This window comes from Strigops habroptila, chromosome 7, assembly GCF_004027225.2.
Source record: "Strigops habroptila isolate Jane chromosome 7, bStrHab1.2.pri, whole genome shotgun sequence".
Lineage (NCBI taxonomy): Eukaryota > Metazoa > Chordata > Aves > Psittaciformes > Psittacidae > Strigops > Strigops habroptila.
The window spans coordinates 60,296,533-60,323,052 of NC_044283.2; the positions used below are offsets into that span (position 1 = coordinate 60,296,533).

The window sequence follows — 26,520 nt, forward strand, 5'->3', positions numbered from 1 at the left end:
TGTCCTTGTAGGTGAAAGTGGTTATCTATTAATTAGGTTAATTGGAGAAATGGCTTGAAAGTAGTCTTGTGTGGGCTGCCATTAATCTTTCAGGATTAACCTGTCCAGATGGCAGCACTGATAGGTTCTGAGACTCGAGTAACAAACCAAAATCTTTGCATGTCTGGAAGGCTAAGGGGCCTGTGTGCAACGTAATTGCTGAACCATTAAGTGCCCATCAGTTCATGTGATATGTAAAGGTCTTGTATTACTCCATGATATGTTGTTCCATGGAAGGCTGCAAGCTCCAGCCTTCCTACAAAGGAAGGCTACAAAGCTTGTTTTCCTCTTCCTTATCGTGAACAATTTAATTTAAAAAAACCCCAAACAAAGCTGAGCAAGTCACAAGTAAGGAAGAGCACCTCCTGAGCTTGGTTGAGATTGTAGAGTCTCGCACTCAAGCTCTGTAAGATCTGTAAAAAAACAACCCTTTTCGTACTGTTCCAACCTCATGCAGAGAAAGAAGCCTTCACTGGCTGCTAGTGTGGGATAGTGTCTTACTGAGCAGTCAGCTACTCCTTTAATCTTTTTCAGCACTTCTCATTTGCCTGTAAAAATCCCTCTAGCGCTTTAGCCAGGTTTCAGGCAACACAGAGAGAGACATCCACTGTAGACAAGAATCTGAAGATAATCCCTTCTCAGCCCAGAGGGCCAGAATTGTAAATTTGGCATGGTACCTAGCTCTGTCCTTAGGCAACATCCCCTCTCTGCTCAGCGTTCCTGTGGGCGCTTCAGAGCCGGTGTACCCGCAGTCAGCAAAGACAGTTGAAGCAGGAGGAACGGGGCGGCTTAGGCTGGTGTCCAAAATGGAGTCAAGAAAGGTTTCCCCAGGGACTTGCTCTCCATCTTCCCCTTGAACTGATGCATCCCTTCTCTTTTGTTTTGTATTTGTTTTCACTTGCACAACAGGGCTTGCTTTCTCTGCTGTTTAAAGCACATGTGACTGTCTGAAAATTCAGCTGCCTGGAGTAGCTCTCGTTACAAAGTGTAGCTGGCTGAAAACAAACAGCGCTTGTGCTGGTTAATTAGAAGTTGAAATCCCAGTGTGTTTGTGTGCCCAAATTAAGCATTCAGCTTTACAGAGCATGCAAGGGTTTCCCAGATGGCTTTCATTCTTGAATACAGCCCGAAGCTAGCACCTGGCTGTGCTGGAATGGAAGGAGCCCTTCTTTTCAAAGGGGAAATGCCACGCTCGTTTGTGGTGATGCATCTTTAACCCAGCTGGCAGAGAAGGACCAGCCTTTGCTTTCACTGGGGTTGTTTCGCAAGCGATACTGATGTTAGTGCTGCTTCTCTCACTGAGAGCGCTCTTTTTAAATAGTGTTACAGGGAGATTGATGGTGTGTATATAAGCTGCAAAAGAACAGGTCCTGCAAATGAAACCTTGGCATCTATTAACTCAGGAGCTAATTAGGGCATTATAATTGTTGAAGCAGATTTATTTTCTTTAACTAGGCTATTTAACAATTTGTTGAAACCTTGTTTTGTGGAAACTGGCTTTGTCCGTCCTTGCAGAAGTATGGCTTATTCAAAGTTTTAGTGTTCTTCCTTGATCCTAAATTGAACTGAAGTAGTTGCAATGTTCTTTTATGCCGATGCGTTTTATTTACCAGCAGCTCAGGTGAAGAGGCAGTCTTTTTTATTACGAACAGTTAAGTCAGATTTAAAAGAAGATCTAGGTAACATTTCTTTGTATTATCCTCCTACCTCTAAGGGAAATACATGTGTAGCCCACAATTCTTAAAAGAAACCAAAATCAGTCTCAGAACTTTTCAGTATCCCTGGAAGTTTATTCATTATCATTTTGAAGAACTATTTCCCTTAACGAGTCGGAAAAGTAAAGAAAAAGAATTCCTAGAGATGCCAGTAGCCATTTGGCCAAACTGCCCAGAAGTGGCCGTATTGTTGCTATTCTTCCTTTTTCCTTTTTGTGCCTCGGTGGACTGGCAGTGAGCTTCGGCTCCAGCCCCCGTGTGAAGCTGGAGTGTGCAGGGTTGCTGCAGCCTGTGTGCCATTTGCCTTCTGTAGGAAGTTCAGGGGCCTCGTTTTCCAAGGTGGTGTCTCATAGTGCTTCCCTTCAGTGTTTACTCTAAAAGAGGAGGCAAGAGGTGATTTCCACCGAGAAGGTGTGTGAGGAAATGAGGCAGAGGTGACTAGGGGATGGAGAAGGACAGTCACAGGGCAATGGCAGAGGCAGAATGCAAAGAGAGCGCGGTACATCTTTGAGTGTAATCAGAGTCCTTGTGCACCAAGAACCTCTTCTGCGTTAGTGTGAGGTACTCGGGGACTGCGGGGTTTGCACCAGGCATCGTCTGTGTGGGAAGGGTTGGCTCTGTCCTGGTAGACACAGGAGACCTTTGGTGTTTCCTCATGCTGTCCTGCTCCCTGGGCAAGAGTGGAGTTGTCACATCTGCTTTGTGGAATTGTTTGTTGTGAGTCCGTGGCCAGCTTTGGCAGTAAATGTGGTCCTATTTCAAGGAGAGTATCTCCATGCATGGCAACTGCTTTGGTATGACTGTAAAATAATGTGTCTAGTTGTGGGAATTGAGCTTGAATAAGGGAATCACTTTTTTATTCAAGGTTTTCACTCCTTTGTTGTCACAGAATCGGGAAAGCAAAGGTCACCTCAGGTGACCTCCAGAGCTGTAAATGTATTTTGCTTTGTTCATAATTTGACATGAAGGCTTGAAAGAGTATGAAGTTTTGTGTAGTTTTCCTTTTCCCAACAAGTCTGAGGAACACAAACTCTCTCCCCACTTTCCCAAGGTGGTGTGGTTCACTGGGAATCTTTCATACTTGTTTTCTTGCTATAAAATGTGTTGTCATGAGGGTTCGGAGGCTTGCTTTTTTTATTTGGGCATGAGAGAAATTTCTCACAGAAAGCCCTTGCTTTGAAATGAGGTTGAAATGAGCACAGCTTTGACTGATTGACCAAAATCCCTGTGTCAGTCCCCAAGCTTTTTATCCCGTTTTCAAATGACACTTGTGTAATTCTCTGGGTTGAGGAATCTGTCTCCAGCTGGTTTCACGATTTGAATCACCGTACTTTCGAATAGCGGAAGTTTTACCTGTGTGTCTCCCTGCTCCTTTTGGGATGTCTGTGTGATTTCCAGAGGGAGATAACAGTTTGGGAGAACCTTGGGTCCCTGCCCACAAATCCTTCCCTTCCAGCCTTTTGAGGACGTCAGTAATACATTGAGACTGCAAGCAGTAGTTACCCCCTGCAGGCAGAGGACTAAATTATGCTTTTAGAAACATTTGCCGGCAGCCCGCTCTCTGGCGATAGTAAAACAGAGTATGTGGCTCCCCACTTGGAAACTGCTTTGAGAATCTGAACTGCTTCATGTTATGGTTACTGCTGAGGTGTGCAGTAGCATCAAGTTCATTGTGTAGAGAAGAAATAGGAGGGAGGCTTGACGCTGGCATTTACTTACGTACAGATGGTAGAACACTTCAGCAGCAAAGAGAAAACCCCTGTGACAGAAGAAATATTTGCAGCCCTGAGAGCAGAGAGCGTGCACAGCTCCTGGTGCACACATGGTGCTTTCTGCCCCTTGAGGAGCCAGTGCAGGCTGATAGCGTGCTCGTCTCTTACTGTCCAAGGGTCAGACTTCTTCCACCCTGCTCTGCTGTGTTAGTGTGCTAGAGAACCTTAAACGAGGAGCACTCCCCTCACAGAACTTCAGCTTTGTTGTCTGTAGATGGCAGCCAGTGATACTGACATCCTTTCAAAATGTCCTGAGATCAGTTGAAAAGTACAGTAAAAAGCTCCTAGATTGGGTTTTATCATTTTATCATTCATTCAGGTAATGACAGGGTTTAGCAGACTGAGCTTGCCAAACGTTCATAAAGAATGTGGGAGGTTGGTTTGCTTTGGCAAGCACAAACCAAGTCTTTCTAGGGTCTGCTGTTTGAAAGTGTGTCTGCCTTGGCTGACGTTTATCTTCTGGTTGTCTTTCAGAGTACTTCATGAAGACCTACAGATCAGTGATAGTGAAGAGAGTGGTGACGACCAAGTCAGTTTTAGATGCTTTATACACTAGGCACAGAGACATCCCTTTAAATCAGCACGCCTTGTTGCGTTGTTCAGAGTCCCTTAAGCTAACCTTTCCTCCCCTTCTCCTCTTTGCTTTTTGTGAACAAAACAGGTTGCTGACAATCCACCTGCTTCACTTGCTTCTCTAAGGTACAGATTTGTTCTCAAACTAATAGCTAGACTAAGTAAGGAGGAAACCTAAAACTTCTTTTTAATATATGGGGTGGATTGGTCAAGGTTCCTGGGTTCTCCTGTAGCTACAGGCTTTGGTTTCCAGCAGCCCGAAGCTGCTGTTGACAATTGGCTTTAGTTGTGTGGGGTTTTACAGAAAGCTCCAATTAGAAATGAATAATCCAGAATTATCTATGAACCAGAATTACATTTCCCCAACTCCTCTTCCCCTCCAGCAGTGTATATGTAGATCACACTGGAGCTAATGGGCTTCTCAGTTGTAGTAGTGGTGGGAGAGGTGTGAGTCCAGTTTTGATTTGGAAGGAAGCCCAAAACAGCCAAGCAGGTGAAGAACAGAAGAGGGTTGGGTAGACTCACTGAGGCTGTTTCAACTCCTCCCCATAAGGCAGCTGATACTAAGTAGATCCTGCCACGTGGTGTTAGTCAGAAGCAATATTTAAGGTAGACCTACAGGCCACATACCAGTATTAAAGGGGGAAAGGTGAAGAAGCCCAGAATTTTTCCTATAGGAGAGCACTGACATACACTTTTGGCTTTATACGTGTACTGTTCAAGCACATGGTAATGGTCTACTAAGTCAGACTTGCAGAAGGGCACGCTGATTCTTGGCATAATCTGTGTCTCTGCAAGCTCTTAAAATAGCTTTCTTAGGATATCAGTCTGGATCAGCAAGAAACTTGCCTCCAGATCATACAAATGTGTTGATTCTGATGTATGGAACAGTTATCCAAGTTACAAAAAAATAAATCATAAGCCCATTTCCAAACAAAAAGAGGCTGTGCATAAAAGTCATGGCTCTTCCTCTGTTCCATCCACTCCCATTGTCAGCGCTGGAGGAAAACACTTTTGATTAGAGGAGAGTATTGCAGAACATACTGCTGCTTGACGTGGCTGTTAACGAGACAGTTACAGCACCTTGACCAAGTAACACAGATGAACTGAAAACTCCAGGGGGAGAATACAGAAAAGAGGAACCATCCTGGAATGTTTGTGTCTGTGTTGTTAGCGTTCGTGGCAGCCTGTTCTTTTGAGGGTTGTGGCTTTCAGAAAAGCACTTGTCAGTTTTGGTTGTTTTTTAAACTTTGGTTGGCTCAGTGCAGCTTCAACCTGTAGCAGTCCTGCTTACATATTTGTCTGACCTGGTTATAGAGTTGGAGGTTTTATTACTTCCAGGGGTTTTTCTGTTCCAGAGCTTTATCTTTTGAGTATGGCACTGCATTCCTTGGGCCTTCTCCTTTTAGTGCCAAAACTCAGGGTTTCAGTTTTATTTTTGAATCTGATGCTTATCTTCTGGTTGTCTTTCAGACTGCTCCAGGAAGACCTACAGCTCAGTGATAGTGATGAGAGTGGTGACGACCAAGTCAGTTTTAGATGCTTTATACACTAGGCACACAGACATCCCTTTAAATCTGCACGCCTTGTTGCGTTGTTTGGAGTCCCTTAGGCTAACCTTTCCTCCCCTTCTCCTCTTTGTTTTTTGTGAACAAAACAGGTTGCTGACAATCCACCTGCTTCACTTGCTTCTCTAAGGTACAGATTTGTTCTCAAAGTAATAGCTAGACTAAGTAAGGAGGAAAAACAAAACTTCTTTTTAATATATGGCGTGGATGGGTAAGGGTTCCTGGTTTTATCGTGTAGATACAGCTTTGGTTTCCAGCAGCCCGAAGCTGCTGTTGACAATTGGCTTTAGTTGTGTGGGGTTTTACAGAAAGCTCCAATTAGAAATGAATAATCCAGAATTATCTATGAACCAGAATTACATTTCCCCAACTCCTTTTCTCCTCCAGCAGTGTATATGTTGATCACACTGGAGCTAATGGGCTTCTCAGTTGTAGTAGTGGTGGGTGAGGTGTGAGCCCAGTTTTGATTCAGAAGGAAGCCCAAAACAGCCAAGCAGGTGAAGAACAGAAGAGGGTTGGGTAGACTCACTGAGGCTGTTTCAGCTCCTCCCCATAAGGCAGCTGATACTAAATAGATCCTGCCACGTGGTGTTAGTCAGAAGCAATATTTAAGGTAGACCTACAGGCTACATGCCAGTATTAAAGGGGGAAAGGTGAAGAAGCCCAGAATTTTTCCTATAGGAGAGCACTGACATACACTTTTGGCTTTATACGTGTACTGTTCAAGCACACGGTAATGGTCTACTAAGTCAGACTTGCAGAAGGGCACGCCGATTCTTGGCATAATCTGTGTCTCTGCAAGCTCTTAAAATAGCTTTCTTAGGATATCAGTCTGGATCAGCAAGAAACTTGCCTCCAGATCATAACAAATGTGTTGATTCTGATGTATGGAACAGTTATCCAAGTTACAGAAACTAAATCATAAACCCATTTCCAAACAAAAGAGGCTGTGCATAAAAGTCATGGCTCTTCCTCTGTTCCATCCACTCCCATTGTCAGTGCTGGAGGAAAACACTTTTGATTAGAGGAGGGTATTCCAGAACATACTGCTGCTTGACATGGCTGTTAACGAAAGTGTTACAGCACCTTGACCAAGTAACACAGATGAACTGACAACTCCAGGGGGAGAATACAGAAAAGAGGAACCATCCTGGAATGTATGTGTCTGTGTTGTTAGTCTTTATGGCAGCCTGTTCTTTTGAGGGTTGAGTCTTTCAGAGAAGCACTTGTCAGTTTTGCTTGTTTTTTAAACTTTGGTTGGCTCAGCACAGCTTCACACTGTAGCAGTCCTGCTTACATATTTGTCTGACCTGGTTATAGAGTTGGAGCTTTTATTACTTCCAGAGGTTTTTTATTCCGGTGCTTTGAGTATGGCACTGTATTCCTTGGGCCTTCTCCCTTCTCCTTTTAGTGCCAAAACTCAGGGTTTCAGTTTTATTTTTGAATCTGATGCTTATCTTCTGGTTGTCTTTCAGACTGCTCCAGGAAGACCTGCAGCTCAGTGATAGTGAAGAGAGTGGTGACGACCAAGTCAGTTTTAGATGCTTTATACACTAGGCACACAGACATCCCTTTAAATCAGCACGCCTTGTTGCGTTGTTCGGAGTCCCTTAAGCTAACCTTTCCTCCCCTTCTCCTCTTTGCTTTTTGTGAACAAAACAGGTTGCTGACAATCCACCTGCTTCACTTGCTTCTCTAAGGTACAGATTTGTTCTCAAACTAATAGCTAGACTAAGTAAGGAGGAAACCTAAAACTTCTTTTTAATATATGGTGTGGATGGGTAAGGGTTCCTGGGTTCTCGTGTAGCTACAGGCTTTGGTTTCCAGCAGCCCGAAGCTGCTGTTGACAATTGGCTTTAGTTGTGTGGGGTTTTACAGAAAGCTCCAATTAGAAATGAATAATCCAGAATTATCTGTGAACCAGAATTACATTTCCCCAACTCCTCTTCCCCTCCAGCAGTGTATATGTCGATCACACTGGAGCTAATGGGCTTCTCAGTTGTAGTAGTGGTGGGTGAGGTGTGGGTCCAGTTTTGATTCAGAAGGAAGCCCAAAACAGCCAAGCAGGTGAAGAACAGAAGAGGGTTGGGTAGACTCACTGAGGCTGTTTCAGCTGCTCCCGAGGAGGCAGCTGATTCTGAGTAGATCCTGCCACTTGTTGTTAGTCAGAAGCAATATTTAAGGTAGACCTACAGGCCACATGCCAGTATTAAAGGAAGAAAGGTGGAGAAGCTCAGAATTTTTCCTATAGGAGAGCACTGACATACACTTTTGGCCTGATCCGTGTACTGTTCAGTCACAGGGTAATGGTCTACAAAGTCAGATTTGCAGAAGGGCACGCCAATTCTTGGCATAATCTGTGTCTCTGCAAGCTCTTAAAATAGCTTTCTTAGGATATCAGTCTGGATCAGCAAGAAACTTGCCTCCAGATCATACAAATGTGTTGATTCTGATGTATGGAACAGTTATCCAAGTTACAATAAAATAAATCATAAGCCCATTTCCAAACAAAAAGATGCATAAAAGTCATGGCTCTTCCTCAGTTCCATCCACTCCCATTGTCAGTGCTGGAGGAAAACACTTTTGATTAGAGGAGAGTATTGCAGAACATACTGCTGCTTGACATGGCTGTTAACGAAAGTGTTACAGCACCTTGACCAAGTAACACAGATGAACTGAAAACTCCAGGGGGAGAATACAGAAAAGAGGAACCATCCTGGAATGTATGTGTCTGTGTTGTTAGCCTTCATGGCAGCCTGTTCTTTTGAGGGTTGAGTCTTTCAGAGAAGCACTTGTCAGTTTTGGTTGTTTTTTAAACTTTGGTTGGCTCAGTGCAGCTTCACACTGTAGCAGTCCTGCTTACATATTTGTCTGACCTGGTTATAGAGTTGGAGGTTTTATTACTTCCAGGGGTTTTTCTGTTCCAGAGCTTTATCTTTTGAGTATGGCACTGCATTCCTTGGGCCTTCTCCTTTTAGTGCCAAAACTCAGGGTTTCAGTTTTATTTTTGAATCTGATGCTTACCTTCTGGTTGTCTTTCAGACTGCTCCAGGAAGACCTGCAGCTCAGTGATAGTGAAGAGAGTGGTGACGACCAAGTCAGTTTTAGATGCTTTATACACTAGGCACACAGACATCCCTTTAAATCAGCACGCCTTGTTGCGTTGTTCGGAGTCCCTTAAGCTAACCTTTCCTCCCCTTCTCCTCTTTGCTTTTTGTGAACTAAACAGGTTGCTGACAATCCACCTGCTTCACTTGCTTCTCTAAGGTACAGATTTGTTCTCAAAGTAATAGCTAGAGTAAATAAGGAGAAAAACAAAACTTATTTTCAATATATGGCGTGGATTGGTCAGGGTTCCTGGTTTCTCATGTAGCTACAGGCTTTGGTTTCCAGCAGCCAAAAGCTCACAATTGGCTTTAGTTGTGTGGGGTTTTACAGAAAGCTCCAATTAGAAATGAATAATCCAGAATTATCTATGAACCAGAATTACATTTCCCCAACTCCTCTTCCCCTCCAGCAGTGTATATGTTGATCACACTGGAGCTAATGGGCTTCTCAGTTGTAGTAGTGGTGGGTGAGGTGTGAGCCCAGTTTTGATTTGGAAGGAAGCCCAAAACAGCCAAGCAGGTGAAGAACAGAAAAGGGTTGGGTAGACTCACTGAGGCTGTTTCAACTCCTCCCCATAAGGCAGCTGAGACTAAGTAGATCCTGCCACTTGTTGTTAGTCAGAAGCAATATTTAAGGTAGACCTACAGGCCACATGCCAGTATTAAAGGAGGAAAGGTTGAGAAGCTCAGAATTTTTTGTATAGGAGAGCACTGACATACACTTTTGGCCTGATCCGTGTACTGTTCAGTCACAGGGTAATGGTCTACAAAGTCAGATTTGCAGAAGGGCACGCCAATTCTTGGCATAATCTGTGTCTCTGCAAGCTCTTAAAATAGCTTTCTTAGGATATCAGTCTGGATCAGCAAGAAACTTGCCTCCAGATCATACAAATGTGTTGATTCTGATGTATGGAACAGTTATCCAAGTTACAAAAAAATAAATCATAAGCCCATTTCCAAACAAAAAGAGGCTGTGCATAAAAGTCATGGCTCTTCCTCAGTTCCATCCACTCCCATTGTCAGTGCTGGAGGAAAACACTTTTGATTAGAGGAGAGTATTGCAGAACATACTGCTGCTTGACGTGGCTGTTAACGAAAGTGTTACAGCACCTTGACCAAGTAACACAGATGAACTGAAAACTCCAGGGGGAGAATACAGAAAACAGAAACCATCCTGGAATGTATATTTCTGTGCTGTTAGTCTTTATGGCAACCTTTTCTTTTGAGAGTTGAGGCTCTTATAAAAGCACTTGTCAGTTTTGGTTGTTTTTTAAAGTTTGGTTGGCTCAGTGCAGCTTCAACCTGTAGCAGTCCTGCTTACATATTTGTCTGACCTGGTTATAGAGTTGGAGGTTTTATTACTCCCAGAGGTTTTTTTGTTCCAGTGCTTTATCTTTTGAGTATGGCACTGTATTCCTTGGGCCTTGTCCCTTCTCCTTTTAGTGCCAAAACTCCGGGGTTCACTTTTATTTTTGAATCTGATACTTATCTTCTGGTTGTCTTTCAGACTGCTCCAGGAAGACCTGCAGCTCAGTGATAGTGAAGAGAGTGGTGACGACCAAGTCAGTTTTAGATGCTTTATACACTAGGCACACAGACATCCCTTTAAATCAGCACGCCTTGTTGCGTTGTTCGGAGTCCCTTAAGCTAACCTTTCCTCCCCTTCTCCTCTTTGTTTTTTGTGAACAAAACAGGTTGCTGACAATCCACCTGCTTCACTTGCTCCTCCAAGGTACAGATTTGTTCTCAAACTAATAGCTAGACTAAGTAAGGAGGAAAATCAAAACTTCTTTTTAACATTTGGCGTGGATGGGTAAGGGTTCCTGGGTTCTCATGTAGCTACAGGCTTTCGTTTCCAGCTGCTTGAAGGTGCTGTTGACAATTGGCTTTAGTTGTGTGGGGTTTTACAGAAAGCTCCAATTAGAAATGATTAATCCAGAATTATCTGTGAACCAGAATTACATTTCCCCAACTCCTCTTCCCCTCCAGCAGTGTATATGTCGATCACACTGGAGCTAATGGGCTTCTCAGTTGTAGTAGTGGTGGGTGAGGTGTGGGTCTAGTTTTGATTCAGAAGGAAGCCCATAACAGCCAAGCAGGTGAAGAACAGAAGAGGGTTGGGTAGACTCACTGAGGCTGTTTCAACTCCTCCCCATAAGGCAGGTGAGACTAAGTAGATCCTGCCACGTGGTGTTAGTCAGAAGCAATATTTAAGGTAGACCTACAGGCCACATGCCAGTATTAAAGGAGGAAAGGTGGAGAAGCTCAGAATTTTTTGTATAGGAGAGCACTGACATACACTTTTGGCCTGATCCATGTACTGTTCAGTCACAGGTTAATGGTTTACAAAGTCAGATTTGCAGAAGGGCACGCCAATTCTTGGCATAATCTGTGTCTCTGCAAGCTCTTAAAATAGCTTTCTTAGGATATCAGTCTGGATCAGCAAGAAACTTGCCTCCAGATCATACACATGTGTTGATTCTGATGTATGGAACAGTTATCCAAGTTACAAAAAAATAAATCATAAGCCCATTTCCAAACAAAAAGATGCATAAAAGTCATGGCTCTTCCTCAGTTCCATCCACTCCCATTGTCAGTGCTGGAGGAAAACACTTTTGATTAGAGGAGGGTATTGCATAACATACTGCTGCCTGACATGGCTGTTAACGAAACAGTTACAGCACCTTGACCAAGTAACACAGATGAACTGAAAACTCCAGGGGGAGAATACAGAAAAGAGAAGCCATCCTGGAATGTATGTGTCTGTGTTGTTAGTCTTTATGGCAACCTGTTCTTTTGAGGGTGGAGGCTCTTATAAAAGCACTTGTCATTTTTGGTTGTTTTTTAAACTTTGGTTGGCTCAGTGCAGCTTCACACTGTAGCAGTCCTGCTTACATATTTGTCTGACCTGGTTATAGAGTTGGAGGTTTCATTACTTCCAGAGGTTTTTTTGTTCCAGTGCTTTATCTTTTGAGTATGGCACTGTATTCCTTGGGCCTTGTCCCTTCTCCTTTTAGTGCCAGGGTTTCAGTTTTATTTTTGAATCTGATACTTATCTTCTGGTTGTCTTTCAGAGTGCTGCTCCAGGAAGACCTGCAGCTCAGTGATAGTGAAGAGAGTGGTGACGACCAAGTCAGTTTTAGATGCTTTATACACTAGGCACACAGACATCCCTTTAAATCAGCACGCCTTGTTGCGTTGTTCGGAGTCCCTTAAGCTAACCTTTCCTCCCCTTCTCCTCTTTGTTTTTTGTGAACAAAACAGGTTGCTGACAATCCACCTGTTTCACTTGCTCCTCCAAGGTACAGATTTGTTCTCAAACTAATAGCTAGACTAAGTAAGGAGGAAAAACAAAACTTCTTTTTAATATATGGGGTGGATGGGTAAGGGTTCCTGGGTTCTCATGTAGCTACAGACTTTGGTTTCCAGCAGCCCGAAGCTGCTGTTGGCAATTGGCTTTAGTTGTGTGGGGTTTTACAGAAAGCTCCAATTAGAAATGAATAATCCAGAATTATCTATGAACCAGAATTACATTTCCCCAACTCCTCTTCCCCTCCAGCAGTGTATATGTCAATCACACTGGAGCTAATGGGCTTCTCAGTTGTAGTAGTGGTGGGTGAGGTGTGAGTCCAGTTTTGATTCGGAAGGAAGCCCAAAACAGCCAAGCAGGTGAAGAACAGAAAGGGTTGGGTAGATTAAGGTTTTATCAGTCTGATTTTTCAAGAAGATTTCAATGCAGGGAATTTTTCACCAACAGAAACATTACTGTTTCATGATAGAATCATAGAATTGTTTTGGTTGGAAAAGACCTTTTAGATCAAGTCCAACCATTAACCTAACTCTGCGAAGCCCGCGACTACACCATGTCATGATTATAATGACTGTATTAAAAACAACACAAAACCACCAACTATTAATGTACCAGATTGAAGGGTGGTTTTTTTTGCTTTTAATCTGCATCTACTTAACGTCTTGTCACGCTTACTGCTTGCTATTTGACCTATAGGTTTTTTCTATAGCTTTTTTTAATAGAATGTATATATTTCTACTTTTCTTTACATAGTTCTTCGTTGTCCTGTCATGTTTTCCCTTAGGAGAAGGCTTCTGAAAATTTGAGTCTCAGTGTAAGATGTTTCTGCCTAGTGGCTCCAAAAGTTTTACAAGGCTGGGAAGGAGTGCTGAGTAATTAATTAATTGCTCCAATAGAAAATTTGAAGTTGGTGGATAAGTAACTTGGTATTGTCCTTGTAGGTGAAAGTGGTTATCTATTAATTAGGTTAATTGGAGAAATGGCTTGAAAGTAGTCTTGTGTGGGCTGCCATTAATCTTTCAGGATTAACCTGTCCAGATGGCAGCACTGATAGGTTCTGAGACTCGAGTAACAAACCGAAATCTTTGCATGTCTGGAAGGCTAAGGGGCCTGTGTGCAACGTAATTGCTGAACCATTAAGTGCCCATCAGTTCATGTGATATGTAAAGGTCTTGTATTACTCCATGATATGTTGTTCCATGGAAGGCTGCAAGCTCCAGCCTTCCTACAAAGGAAGGCTACAAAGCTTGTTTTCCTCTTCCTTATCGTGAACAATTTAATTTAAAAAAACCCCAAACAAAGCTGAGCAAGTCACAAGTAAGGAAGAGCACCTCCTGAGCTTGGTTGAGATTGTAGAGTCTCGCACTCAAGCTCTGTAAGATCTGTAAAAAACAACCCTTTTCGTACTGTTCCAACCTCATGCAGAGAAAGGAGCCTTCACTGGCTGCTAGTGTGGGATAGTGTCTTACTGAGCAGTCAGCTACTCCTTTAATCTTTTTCAGCACTTCTCATTTGCCTGTAAAAATCCCTCTAGCGCTTTAGTCAGTTTTCAGGCGACAGAGAAAGAGATCCACTGTAGACAAGAATCTGAAGATACTCCTTTCTCAGCCCAGAGGGCCAGAATTGTAAATTTGGCATGGTACCTAGCTCTGTCCTTAGGCAACATCCCCTCTCTGCTCAGCGTTCCTGCAGGCACTTTAGAGCCGGTGTACCCGCAGTCAGCAAAGACAGTTGAAGCAGGAGGAACGGGGCGGCTTAGGCTGGTGTCCGAAATGGAGTCAAGACAGATTTCCCCAGGGACTTGCTCTCCATCTTCCCCTTGAACTGATGCATCCCTTCTCCTTTGTTTTGTATTTGTTTTCACTTGCACAACAGGGCTTGCTTTCTCTGCTGTTTAAAGCACATGTGACTGTCTGAAAATTCAGCTGCCTGGAGTAGCTCTCGTTACAAAGTGTAGCTGGCTGAAAACAAACAGCGCTTGTGCTGGTTAATTAGAAGTTGAAATCCCAGTGTGTTTGTGTGCCCAAATTAAGCATTCAGCTTTACAGAGCATGCAAGGGTTTCCCAGATGGCTTTCATTCTTGAATACAGCCCGAAGTTAGCACCTGGCTGTGCTGGAATGGAAGGAGCCCTTCTTTTCAAAGGGGAAATGCCACGCTCGTTTGTGGTGATGCATCTTTAACCCAGCTGGCAGAGAAGGACCAGCCTTTGCTTTCACTGGGGTTGTTTCGCAAGCGATACTGATGTTAGTGCTGCTTCTCTCACTGAGAGCGCTCTTTTTAAATAGTGTTACAGGGAGATTGATGGTGTGTATATAAGCTGCGAAAGAACAGGTCCTGCAAATGAAACCTTGGCATCTATTAACTCAGGAGCTAATTAGGGCATTATAATTGTTGAAGCAGATTTATTTTCTTTAACTAGGCTATTTAACAATTTGTTGAAACCTTGTTTTGTGGAAACTGGCTTTGTCCGTCCTTGCAGAAGTATGGCTTATTCAAAGTTTTAGTGTTCTTCCTTGATCCTAAATTGAACTGAAGTAGTTGCAATGTTCTTTTATGCCGATGCGTTTTATTTACCAGCAGCTCAGGTGAAGAGGCAGTCTTTTTTATTACGAACAGTTAAGTCAGATTTAAAAGAAGATCTAGGTAACATTTCTTTGTATTATCCTCCTACCTCTAAGGGAAATACATGTGTAGCCCACAATTCTTAAAAGAAACCAAAATCAGTCTCAGAACTTTTCAGTATCCCTGGAAGTTTATTCATTATCATTTTGAAGAACTATTTCCCTTAACGAGTCGGAAAAGTAAAGAAAAAGAATTCCTAGAGATGCCAGTAGCCATTTGGCCAAACTGCCCAGAAGTGGCCGTATTGTTGCTATTCTTCCTTTTTCCTTTTTGTGCCTCGGTGGACTGGCAGTGAGCTTCGGCTCCAGCCCCCATGTGAAGCTGGAGTGTGCAGGGTTGCTGCAGCCTGTGTGCCATTTGCCTTCTGTAGGAAGTTCAGGGGCCTCGTTTTCCAAGGTGGTGTCTCATAGTGCTTCCCTTCAGTGTTTACTCTAAAAGAGGAGGCAAGAGGTGATTTCCACCGAGAAGGTGTGTGAGGAAATGAGGCAGAGGTGACTAGGGGATGGAGAAGGACAGTCACAGGGCAATGGCAGAGGCAGAATGCAAAGAGAGCGCGGTACATCTTTGAGTGTAATCAGAGTCCTTGTGCACCAAGAACCTCTTCTGCGTTAGTGTGAGGTACTCGGGGACTGCGGGGTTTGCACCAGGCATCGTCTGTGTGGGAAGGGTTGGCTCTGTCCTGGTAGACACAGGAGACCTTTGGTGTTTCCTCATGCTGTCCTGCTCCCTGGGCAAGAGTGGAGTTGTCACATCTGCTTTGTGGAATTGTTTGTTGTGAGTCCGTGGCCAGCTTTGGCAGTAAATGTGGTCCTATTTCAACGAGAGTATCTCCATGCATGGCGACTGCTTTGGTATGACTGTAAAATAATGTGTCTAGTTGTGGGAATTGAGCTTGAATAAGGGAATCACTTTTTTATTCAAGGTTTTCACTCCTTTGTTGTCACAGAATCGGGAAAGCAAAGGTCACCTCAGGTGACCTCCAGAGCTGTAAATGTATTTTGCTTTGTTCATAATTTGACATGAAGGCTTGAAAGAGTATGAAGTTTTGTGTAGTTTTCCTTTTCCCAACAAGTCTGAGGAACACAAACTCTCTCCCCACTTTCCCAAGGTGTGTGGTTCACTGGGAATCTTTCATACTTGTTTTCTTGCTATAAAATGTGTTGTCATGAGGGTTCGGAGGCTTGCTTTTTTTATTTGGGCATGAGAGAAATTTCTCACAGAAAGCCCTTGCTTTGAAATGAGGTTGAAATGAGCACAGCTTTGACTGATTGACCAAAATCCCTGTGTCAGTCCCCAAGCTTTTTATCCCATTTTCAAATGACACTTGTGTAATTCTCTGGGTTGAGGAACCTGTCTCCAGCTGGTTTCACGATTTGAATCACCGTACTTTCGAATAGCGGAAGTTTTACCTGTGTGTCTCCCTGCTCCTTTTGGGATGTCTGTGTGATTTCCAGAGGGGGATAACAGTTTGGGAGAACCTTGGGTCCCTGCCCACAAATCCTTCCCTTCCAGCCTTTTGAGGACGTCAGTAATAGATTGAAACTGCAAGCAGTAGTTACCCCCTGCAGGCAGAGGACTAAATTATGCTTTTAGAAACATTGGAGGCAGCCCGCTCTCTGGCGATAATAAAACAGAGTATGTGGCCCCCCACTTGGAAACTACTTTGAGTATCTGAACTGCTTCATGTTATGGTTACTGCTGAGGTGTGCAGTAGCATCAAGTTCATTGTGTAGAGAAGAAATAGGAGGGAGACTTGACGCTGGCATTTACTTACGTACAGATGGTAGAACATTTCAGCAGCAAAGAGAAAACCCCTGTGACAGAAGAAATATTTGCAGCCCTGAGAGCAGAGAGCGTGCACAGCTCCTGGTGCACACATGGTGCTTTCTGCCCCTTGAGGAGCCAGTGCAGGCTGATAGCGTGCTCGTCTCTTACTGTCCAAGGGTCAGACTTCTTCCACCCTGCTCTGCTGTGTTAGTGTGCTAGAGAACCTTAAACGAGGAGCACTCCCCTCACAGAACTTCAGCTTTGTTGTCTGTAGATGGCAGCCAGTGATACCGACATCCTTTCAAAATGTCCTGAGATCAGTTGAAAAGTACAGTAAAAAGCTCCTAGATTGGGTTTTATCATTTTATCATTCATTCAGGTAATGACAGGGTTTAGCAGACTGAGCTTGCCAAACGTTCATAAAGAATGTGGGAGGTTGGTTTGCTTTGGCAAGCACAAACCAAGTCTTTCTAGGGTCTGCTGTTTGAAAGTGTGTCTGCCTTGGCTGACGTTTATCTTCTGGTTGTCTTTCAGAGTGCTGCTCCAGGAAGACCTGCAGCTCAGTGATAGTGAAGAGAGTGGTGACGACCAAGTCAGTTTTAGATGCTTTATACACTAGGCACACAGACATCCCTTTAAATCAGCACGCCTTGTTGCGTTGTTCAGAGTCCCTTAAGCTAACCTTTCCTCCCCTTCTCCTCTTTGTTTTTTGTGAACAAAACAGGTTGCTGACAATCCACCTGCTTCACTTGCTTCTCTAAGGTACAGATTTGTTCTCAAACTAATAGCTAGACTAAGTAAGGAGGAAACCTAAAACTTCTTTTTAATATATGGTGTGGATGGGTAAGGGTTCCTGGGTTCTCGTGTAGCTACAGGCTTTGGTTTCCAGCAGCCCGAAGCTGCTGTTGACAATTGGCTTTAGTTGTGTGGGGTTTTACAGAAAGCTCCAATTAGAAATGAATAATCCAGAATTATCTATGAACCAGAATTAGATTTCCCCAACTCCTCTTCCCCTCCAGCAGTGTATATGTAGATCACACTGGAGCTAATGGGCTTCTCAGTTGTAGTAGTGGTGGGTGAGGTGTGAGTCCAGTTTTGATTCAGAAGGAAGCCCAAAACAGCCAAGCAGGTGAAGAACAGAAAAGGGTTGGGTAGACTCACTGAGGCTGTTTCAGCTCCTCCTGAGGAGGCAGCTGATTCTGAGTAGATCCTGCCACGTGTTGGTAGTCAGAAGCAATATTTAAGGTAGACCTACAGGCCAAATGCCAGTATTAAAGGAGGAAGGGTGGAGAAGCTCAGAATTTTTCCTATAGGAGAGCACTGACATACACTTTTGGCCTGATCCGTGTACTGTTCAGTCACAGGGTAATGGTCTACAAAGTCAGATTTGCAGAAGGGCACGCCGATTCTTGGCATAATCTGTGTCTCTGCAAGCTCTTAAAATAGCTTTCTTAGGATATCAGTCTGGATCAGCAAGAAACTTGCCTCCAGATCATACAAATGTGTTGATTCTGATGTATGGAACAATTATCCAAGTTACAAAAAATAAATCATAAGCCCATTTCCAAACAAAAGAGGCTGTGCATAAAAGTCATGTCTCTTCCTCAGTTCCATCCACTCCCATTGTCAGTGCTGGAGGAAAACACTTTTGATTAGAGGAGGGTATTGCAGAACATACTGCTGCCTGACATGGCTGTTAACGAAACAGTTACAGCACCTTGACCAAGTAACACAGATGAACTGACAACTCCAGGGGGAGAACACAGAAAAGAGAAACCTTCCTGGAATGTTTGTGTCTATGTTGTTAGCCTTCGTGGCAGCCTGTTCTTTTGAGGGTTGTGGCTTTCAGAAAAGCACTTGTCAGTTTTGGTTGTTTTTTAAGCTTTGGTTGGCTCAATGCAGCTTCACACTGTAGCAGTCCTGCTTACATATTTGTCTGACCTGGTTATAGAGTTGGAGGTTTTATTACTTCCAGAGGTTTTTTTGTTCCAGTGCTTTATCTTTTGAGTATGGCACTGCATTCCTTGGGCCTTCTCCTTTTAGTGCCAAAACTCAGGGTTTCACTTTTATTTTTGTGTCTTGCCATGTCAGTATAATAAGAAACTTCACCTATGCTGCTTTCTAATTTTATCTCGTGGTGGCCTTGCAGTGCCCAACAGTCCCAGCCCAAGACTGTGGCGTCAGCACATTCCAGCAGCTCGGAGTCAGGGAGCACCAGTGACTCAGACAGCTCTTCAGACTCAGAGTCAAGCGACAGTGAAGCCAAGGAACCTTCGAGAGCATCATCGCCTGAGGTGAATGCAGATAAAATGCAGAGGCTGCCTAATACAGCCTCTTGCCTCAGACTCCCTGCTGTCTGAATGCAGTCAGGACAGGAGACCTGAAATACTGTCATGGTTCAGGTGTCCCTGTGACATCTATGCTGCATCATCAGACTTTTCCTGCCTTTTGCTCCCCTTCTAGAGTTTGTCAATTAAATAACCCTTAGTTACAGCATAATTAGAGTTTTACCTGCTCAACCTTGAAGTGTTTGTGTAGCACTCCTTGAAGAATTAGTAACTTCATTGGCAAAACATAAGGAAGGTGCAGATGAGAAGCACAGCTTGTCTGGGGTGTTTGGGACCCGCCTCTGCTCACACAGCTTTTCTGGGTGCCAAAGCTATGGACTGCTTCAGGATAAGACCAGTTTCCTAATAGGTTAAGAGGAGACACTCTCTCACTGCAGCTCCTGTGCATTAGTGACAGATTCAGCTTCTCCCAGATTGCAGCTGAAGTGATCAGACCTGCAGGAAGGGCTGGAATGTGCTTAGACTTGCTTCTGTTGGATTTGGCTCAGATAGTGCTGCACTGGCATTTCTGAGGCTTTTATTGGGAAAAGCAGACAAACAGAATGTGGTGCCTTAAAGTTTCATAATTGAGACCATGCATTTTCTAAAAATCTGCTGCAGAAGTGCTCGTGTCCCATGGTTTCAAACAGTTCCTCCAGCTTACAAAACATTCTCAGGCCACTGGGAAGAGGAGTGCATGGTTATATCCTATGGACCACAGCTAATGTAAACCAGTCTGCTGACAGTTTTGAGGTACTCTCACAAAGCCCAGAAACCCTGTAATTTATTTCTTTCCCTGTTCCCCAGCCCTAGCTTTCCTTTCTTTTACCTTAGAAGCACATCAACAGGGAAAATTTTACGTGCAGAAAACAGGCTTTGAAAAGGAGCATCTTTTTCATCTTGCATCTACGCACTTTCCCATCCAGCCGTTCAGTTACAGACTTTGTCCTTTGCAACTTGGGTGTCTTTGGAAGGAAACAGATGTTATGCTTCTCTTCTTTTACCAAATCCTGCCTGGTTTGTCCTGAGAATACTACATTGTAAGACCCTTCTTGCTCTAGTGAAGTTATTTGCCGCTGTTTGCCAATGATCAGCTATTTGCCACTGATCATTTATCCTTTTTTTATACAGGAAACTGTTCATCCGTGGTGCTTGAGGAGCAAGTTAGTGCACATGGCCTGTTTGTTTATAGTTAGTTCTTCCCATGTAAAAGCACAGACTTTGACCTATAGGCAATAGTTCCTTCTTCTTTTTAAACAGAAAAAAAAGTCTCTTGCTTGTTTGGAAAACCTAAGGAAAACCCCTAAATCCATGGGAAAACAAACTGGTTTTTAAACCAGTTTTCTAGATAGATTCACTCAAACAAAGTTGAGGATGTCTTGTTTATCCACATGTTCTACAGTGAGTTGAATCTGGATAGAGAAGAAAATCACAATGGAAGGGACCCAGGAGTCTTGGAAAACCTTTCATGTACTAGACTTTCTCTTTTTGGAGAAGAATTGTGGTTCTTCTTGGAAGCAGAGTTGTGACTGAGGAGAATTGATGTGGGCAGGAGCATAGCTGTGCTCTGGTGTCCAGACAATGAGCTACACATTGGAGTGATGCTGACACACACATGGTATTTTTAGAATGGGTCCCAGAGAATCGTGTCTGATTTGCAGCTTCTGTTGTCTGTTTTAGGGTTAGTTTGGTTTTATTGTAGTATGTCAGACTACTGTTAGATTAGGCAGGGCTTGTAGCAATCACATTCTGTTATCTGGCTGACTTGGGAGGCCTTCAGACCTCAGTCATTGCTTATGCCTTGCTTGACCTGGAGGGAAGTGAGTGTTGGGTTGTGTAGGCAGAGGACTCGGAAGAGGCTGGACTTGATGTGCTATACTATTCTGGTAAATGGTTTCCTCATGGTTGAACCACAGGAGCCTGACAGCCTATCTGTCAGACTTCAGTGAGATGTGATAGCTGACACAGCTCCTTGTCAGTTGGAAAGCAGTGCTGTGTGCAGAAAATTTTGCAAAAGTGTTGTGAGGACAGCACCTAATCGGTTTTTACAATTGATGCTTTTTATATATGTTTTCTCATTGTGCAGCAGTGTTGGTTAGTGGCAAACCAAGATGAAGCTTTCATGTAGACTGGTCTCTTACTGAGTGACAGGTAGGGCTAGCAGTGATCCAGGAGTGCTGTGCAACACATTTGACTGATCCTGTGCAAAAATGGGGTCTGTGTTTCTGAAGCAGATGTTGATGTGCACGTGCTAGAGCATCCCCACTGTCTCGTGGTCTCTCACTTTCAAGCTCTTTTAAACTGTTAAAAGAGGAAATTTTACTGGGTTCTGGTAATCTGTGCTAGAATGGAAATAGCCCATAAAGACCTCAGTCTTGCATCTCTCCTTTCTCTTTTTGTCTGCAGCCTGACCCACCAACTTCCAGTAAGTGGCAGCTTGACAACTGGCTAACCAAGGTGAACCCACCAGCAGTGCCAACAGAGAGTCTCCGTGAAATTGCCCACGGGGATAGACATGAGAAGAGCAAGGAGCAGGGAATCAGCAGCAATTCCTCCCACCAGCATGCTAAGCCAAGGGAGCCCAATCACAAGAGCTCTGGCCAAGTGGCCAGGGCTCCTCAGGACACTCGTCTTCCAAGCAAACAGAACTGCCAGAAGTCTTCCGTGTGCGCTGAGGAAACCTCGCTCAGGCAGACACTGGGTATCAAAAAGCTCAGCAAGGCCCTGGTGCACAAGGAGCCCGAGGGAGGCCTGAAGGTGAAGTGTGGCCCTGATCCTTTCAAGGTCAGAGACCAGTCTTCCAGAGACAAGCCAGAAGCCAAACCAAAAGAGAAGCCAAAATCCAGTGACAGAAAAGACCTGAAGCCAGGACTGCAACAGGACCACGAGAACGAAAAGCACAATACCTCTCACAAGGCCACCGCCAAACCCTTCTGGGACCCCAAGCTCAGGAGAGACATTTTGCCTGGCAGTGGCCAGGAGCATGTTGCTTTCAAACCCCCTCCTCAAAGCCAGGGCACAACCCCCACCAGCACTAGTAGCCACAAGCCTGCTGTCGCGGCTAAAAAGGATTCTGACAAGGAGAAACTTCCCTTGCCTCTCAAGAAGTCACTCTCGCCAGTGAAGGACTCCCCTGACCTTGTAGTGAAAATAAAGCTCCCGTTCCTGTCAAGAGTCCCCCAGCCCCCTGGGGAAGGCAGTCAGCAGAAGACAGCAGAGGCTAAGGAAGTCCCTGGTGCAAGGAACCAGGACTTGGAGAGGAAAATCACAGACACTCCCAACAAATCCCTTCAGAAGAAGAAGGTGAGTGGTGGAGGTTGGTTTGTACAAGGGCCAAGGTGGTGTTTGAAACACCCATGTGGAGAGTTCATTTCTGCTTTATAGGTTGGGAGTTGAACCATTATGCTTCTCCTGTAAAAGTGTTATCAAACTACTAAAAGGAATGTAAATCAAAACTGTCCACTGATCTTTCTTGTTGGTCACTAATCCCCTGCTGAGCAAATGAAAATCCCTGTAAGCTAACAAATGCTTTGGTGTTTTAAAATGCTTTTTTTGCTGTGTGTTCTTGAAAGACTAGTTTTCACAGACAGCAAAACCCCAGCTCTCCTGTGTTGGAGGAGCTTTGGGCAGCAGGCTGTGTTGGCATGTGGCTGGCCAGCCTCCCCAGTAGCATTTTTGGGTTTCTCCAGCAGAGCTTTTTGGGGCTGTAGTACCCCTTCTCCCTGCAACCCATTTAAAAGCAGCACAGTATCTGAAGTGCCTCCTAGACTGTGCAGTCATTTGTGCTATCCATTTAATGTCTGTTGTGGGAGAGCACCTTGCCTGCAGTTTGTGGGGGTGCCCAGAAGGAGAACTAACCCAGCCATCCCAGTCTGTGGTTTTCAGTTTTGCCCATGTCTGCACCTTCTGCTGCCATTATCCAAGTAACATCAGTCCGAGTAGCGTAGCCTTTCCTGTGTGGAGTAGTTTATTCCCATGAAACAGTTGTGATTGCTTGCTTACACAAAGAGGAATGAATTCTGCAGGTGTGAACTGCGTTGTTACTTAGAGGTGATGGCAGAAGCTCCATGCCTTTTGCTTTTCCATAAATGCAGACTTTTAACTGAACCAGGTTCGCTGATAGTAACAACTATCCCTAAACCCTGCTTTGGATCTCAGTGCTTGGATAAATACATAGAAAGTTTCTTTGGCTTTCCCTGGGGCTGCTGTGGTTCTAGCAGTAATGCTGAGGCTTAAAAGATGCATGTGTCTAATAAGGGGCTTTCCAGAGACACCTTTGCAGAGTCCTTCAGCTGTAACAGTTGCTTTCCTTTGAATTAAAGGCAGCCCTATATTTAGCTGAGATAGTAATTGCTCACAAGTGGTTTTTGGAAAGCTATCTCCCAAAGGCGACTGTGAATAAACTTCTAGCCAGCTGCACAGAAAGTTGGCTGCAAGCCTTATGGTGGACAAGTATTCAGTGTGGATATTTCTGTGCCTGTATACCTTTTGGGTGGTCCTCACCAAGCAGGTAGCTTAGCATGTGTGGGTGAATAAGCCTGGTTCCCATGTGGGTTTCATTTAGTCTTGTCATTTTCTGAACTTCCCATAGTTGTAGGGGAGAATTGAGCAGGGCAGGGAAATGGTGGAGAAATTTGAGAGACCCCAGCAGTCCCCTTCGTGCAGAGCAGTGGGAGGAAAGTAAACAGGCAGTAAATCTGACACTTCTCCTGTTGCCTCAGAAGACCCAAGGGAGGAGCTGTTTGATCTTAAATATGTCTTGCCTTGCAGTCTGAGTGTCTGATTGCAGGAAAACCCACCTCAGAGCCTCACTCTCTGTATTATGTCAGCATGCATCAGCGTCCTTGGGGGCTCATCGCAGCCAGCTAGGTCAGTACAGCTGTCAGGCGTCTTTTGCAGCAGTGTGGAGCTCGACCTGAGAGACAGTTTAAGGTCATGATCTGGAGCCTTGGCCTGAGCGCACTGCCAGAGGTAGACTCAGTGCTGCACACAACCCCCTGAGCTCTGTCATAGTGACATAAACCTGGACGTACTCTTGGGAGGGACACAAAGTCCTAGAATGCTTTTGGCTACTGACAGCCAAAATGCTGACTGACAAGTGCAGTTTCTTTTACATTTTCTTGGCTTGTAGCAAATTATTCTGAAGGTTTTCATTCATGTGAGCTGATGATTTTTCACATCTTCTATTGTACTTTTCCATCTATGGAGTGTAATTGAAAAGTATTATTTATTACCTCTCTGCCTTAATGGTTCCTGTTCTGGAAGACAATGGCAGCAATTTTAACTGACTCTTAAAATTTTATCTGTATCATATTTTTGTTAACAAACCCCAAAACCCGTGCACATCTGAATGCAGTGTTTTCCTTCCCTTTGAGAAGGTGTATCAAAACCCACAATCATTTGCAGTTCATGACTTTATCAGGAGGAATCTGAATACATTTCTGTATAATTCATACCAAGTAGGAGAAAAAAAGCCCATCCAGAACAGATGCAATGCTTATTTTCAGCAACGGAGTGCCTTAATTTTGATTACTATTAGCAACAAGAGGTTTAGGAGTTCCATCCCTGCCACTACAAAATATCCAAGCAGAAGTAGATAAAATGTCATTTTACAGTACTGGTCAGTGAGCCTGAAATCTGTATCTGCTGTGCTCGGGATTTCCGCTTTGTCGGTTCCAATATCATTTCAGTATTTTTAACAAGAATTGATCAAACTTAGCTGTGTTGGTTTATACTTCACATGAACTTTAAAAACCTGAGTGATTTGGTTTTCTTTCTTCCTGTTAGAGGAAAGCAGAGGAGGAGGAGATGAATAGGAAGAAAGTGAAATCAGAGAAAGAGACAAAATCATTGAAATCTTCAGCTAAGAAAGACTCCAATAAATTGAAGTGAGTATACTGTGGTGGGATGGCAGGAAGATGCACATAAGCAAGTCTTTCTTAAAAAAGGAACTGTATCTTCTGTCCTTATACATTTGCTTATAACGTAATGTGCCTTGTGAAGCTTAATCTGCTGCAGATTTGTCTTTAAATCCTGGAACCGACCATGTGGCTGTGGGAATGTAATTTATTCACCTTTTTATTTGTTGCAGATGTGAAGTGATACTTGGGTGTCACCTGTTTCTGCTCCCTTCTTAATGCTGAGGATTATGGTTCTAATCATTCAAGAATAAGCTGATGTTTCAGTGGCTGGTCATCCTCTCATTCTGGGTTTACACTGCTGCCCACGTGTTCAGTGTTGTGGTATTTGTCCAAATTTCTAACCTTTGAGATGGACATGAAGACTTGACCATTTTAAACACTTGTCCATCCGGCACCTTACATCGCTGCATGCTCTGATCCATATATTACACATAGCTCAGGAAATCTGTTTACGCTGCAGGAAATTTAATTGCCAGTTGTGCCCATACTACTTGTGCTTTTAAGCTGGCAGGCAACCATTTGCACTGCTGTCTTTTGGATCAGATGCAGGAGACAAATCTGTGCAAAAAAAAATTGTTGGTTGAGTTGCAGTGTGGTAGACTGCCTGCCTCCTGGGATGCTGGAGTCATTCCCCTTCTCCAAACCTCAGTGGAGGCAGTCTGTCAGCAGATGATTGCTCTAGATGATCTGGGAGGTGGCAGCTGTTCTATGGGGAGTAGCATATGCTTGTTCTGCATGATAGTTGAGGCATTTCAGGGGATGGCAAGAGAACTTGCCATCTAGTTGAAGATGTCCCTGCTTATTGCAGAGGACTTGGACTAGACAACCATTAAAGGTCCCTTCCAAACCAAACTATTCTATTATTCTATTCTGTGATATTTGAACTCTCAGAGAGTTCATTATTTCTGCTTTCATGAGAAACAGAACTAGCCTTAAAATACTTTTAAAAAGGGAGTTGGACTAGATGATCTTTAAAGGTCCCTTCCAAATAATTCTGTGAACTTCTTTTTCATTGCCCTATCTTCCTCATTTTGGCTTCTGCTGTCGTGTTTATTTTGGGGAAGTTTGTGCTCTTACTGCATGGAAAGCAGCAGAAAGCTTTTTGTCAGATTCATGGTACTTCATGTGCAGTTAAAGCTCTCAGTCTTTGTAAGCTGAGAAGGTGATGTGAATGCATTTTGCATGTGGAGCAACCGAAATGCAGACAAATTGAGTTGGTTGCTCAGGCTCCTGCTGCAAATAGGTGAAATAGCTGAAAAGTGTGGTCTGGAAGTCATGGTTCTTGTTCCTGTAGCTGAGCAATCAGGTCCACAGCAGAGACACAGTTCTGGCAGCCTCTTGGGAAAAGATATTGTACTTAGTGTAACTCTTACGTCCATAAATTTTGACTTGGTGATCCTTGCTGTTTTATTAATTGGACAGTACCTATGAAAGAAATCAGTTGGGTGTTAATGCTGATGCTGTCTGCTGCCTCAGCTGCTTGTGCTGTCACTGGTTATAGGCTTTGAATAGCTCTTAGGGCTGGCTGCTGGTGCCCGCGGTGCCTGTGCTGGGTGGGACCTGTCTTCTCGCAGCTCAGAACACAGAGGTGAATGTGATGGATATTGCAGAGCTGCTTTCTCACTTTGCTGCCATGTGAGGCTGCTGAACCAGGATGCTCCGGAAGCACATCTAACCAAACCAAGATGCTGCAGTGCCAGTAGGCTTTTCACTTTGACTGACCCAAATTTGTATAGGGATGAAATGTGCAAAGCCCGCTGCAGAAAACAGATTTGTATGTATAGGCAGGTAGAGAGC

General features: G+C 44.0%; 1 protein-coding gene across 1 annotated transcript in view; it reads left to right on the forward strand.

Moving 5' to 3' along the window:
- The window catches only part of AFF1 (AF4/FMR2 family member 1), a 94,472-nt gene that overhangs the window by 56,061 nt on the left and 11,891 nt on the right, over nucleotides 1–26,520 (forward strand). The window contains exons 8-12 of the mRNA XM_030492946.1: nucleotides 7,143–7,197; nucleotides 10,469–10,506; nucleotides 18,625–18,769; nucleotides 21,209–22,112; nucleotides 24,600–24,690. Of these exons, the coding sequence (XP_030348806.1) occupies nucleotides 7,143–7,197; nucleotides 10,469–10,506; nucleotides 18,625–18,769; nucleotides 21,209–22,112; nucleotides 24,600–24,690 (1,233 nt within the window). The remainder of the gene's footprint in view (nucleotides 1–7,142; nucleotides 7,198–10,468; nucleotides 10,507–18,624; nucleotides 18,770–21,208; nucleotides 22,113–24,599; nucleotides 24,691–26,520) is intronic.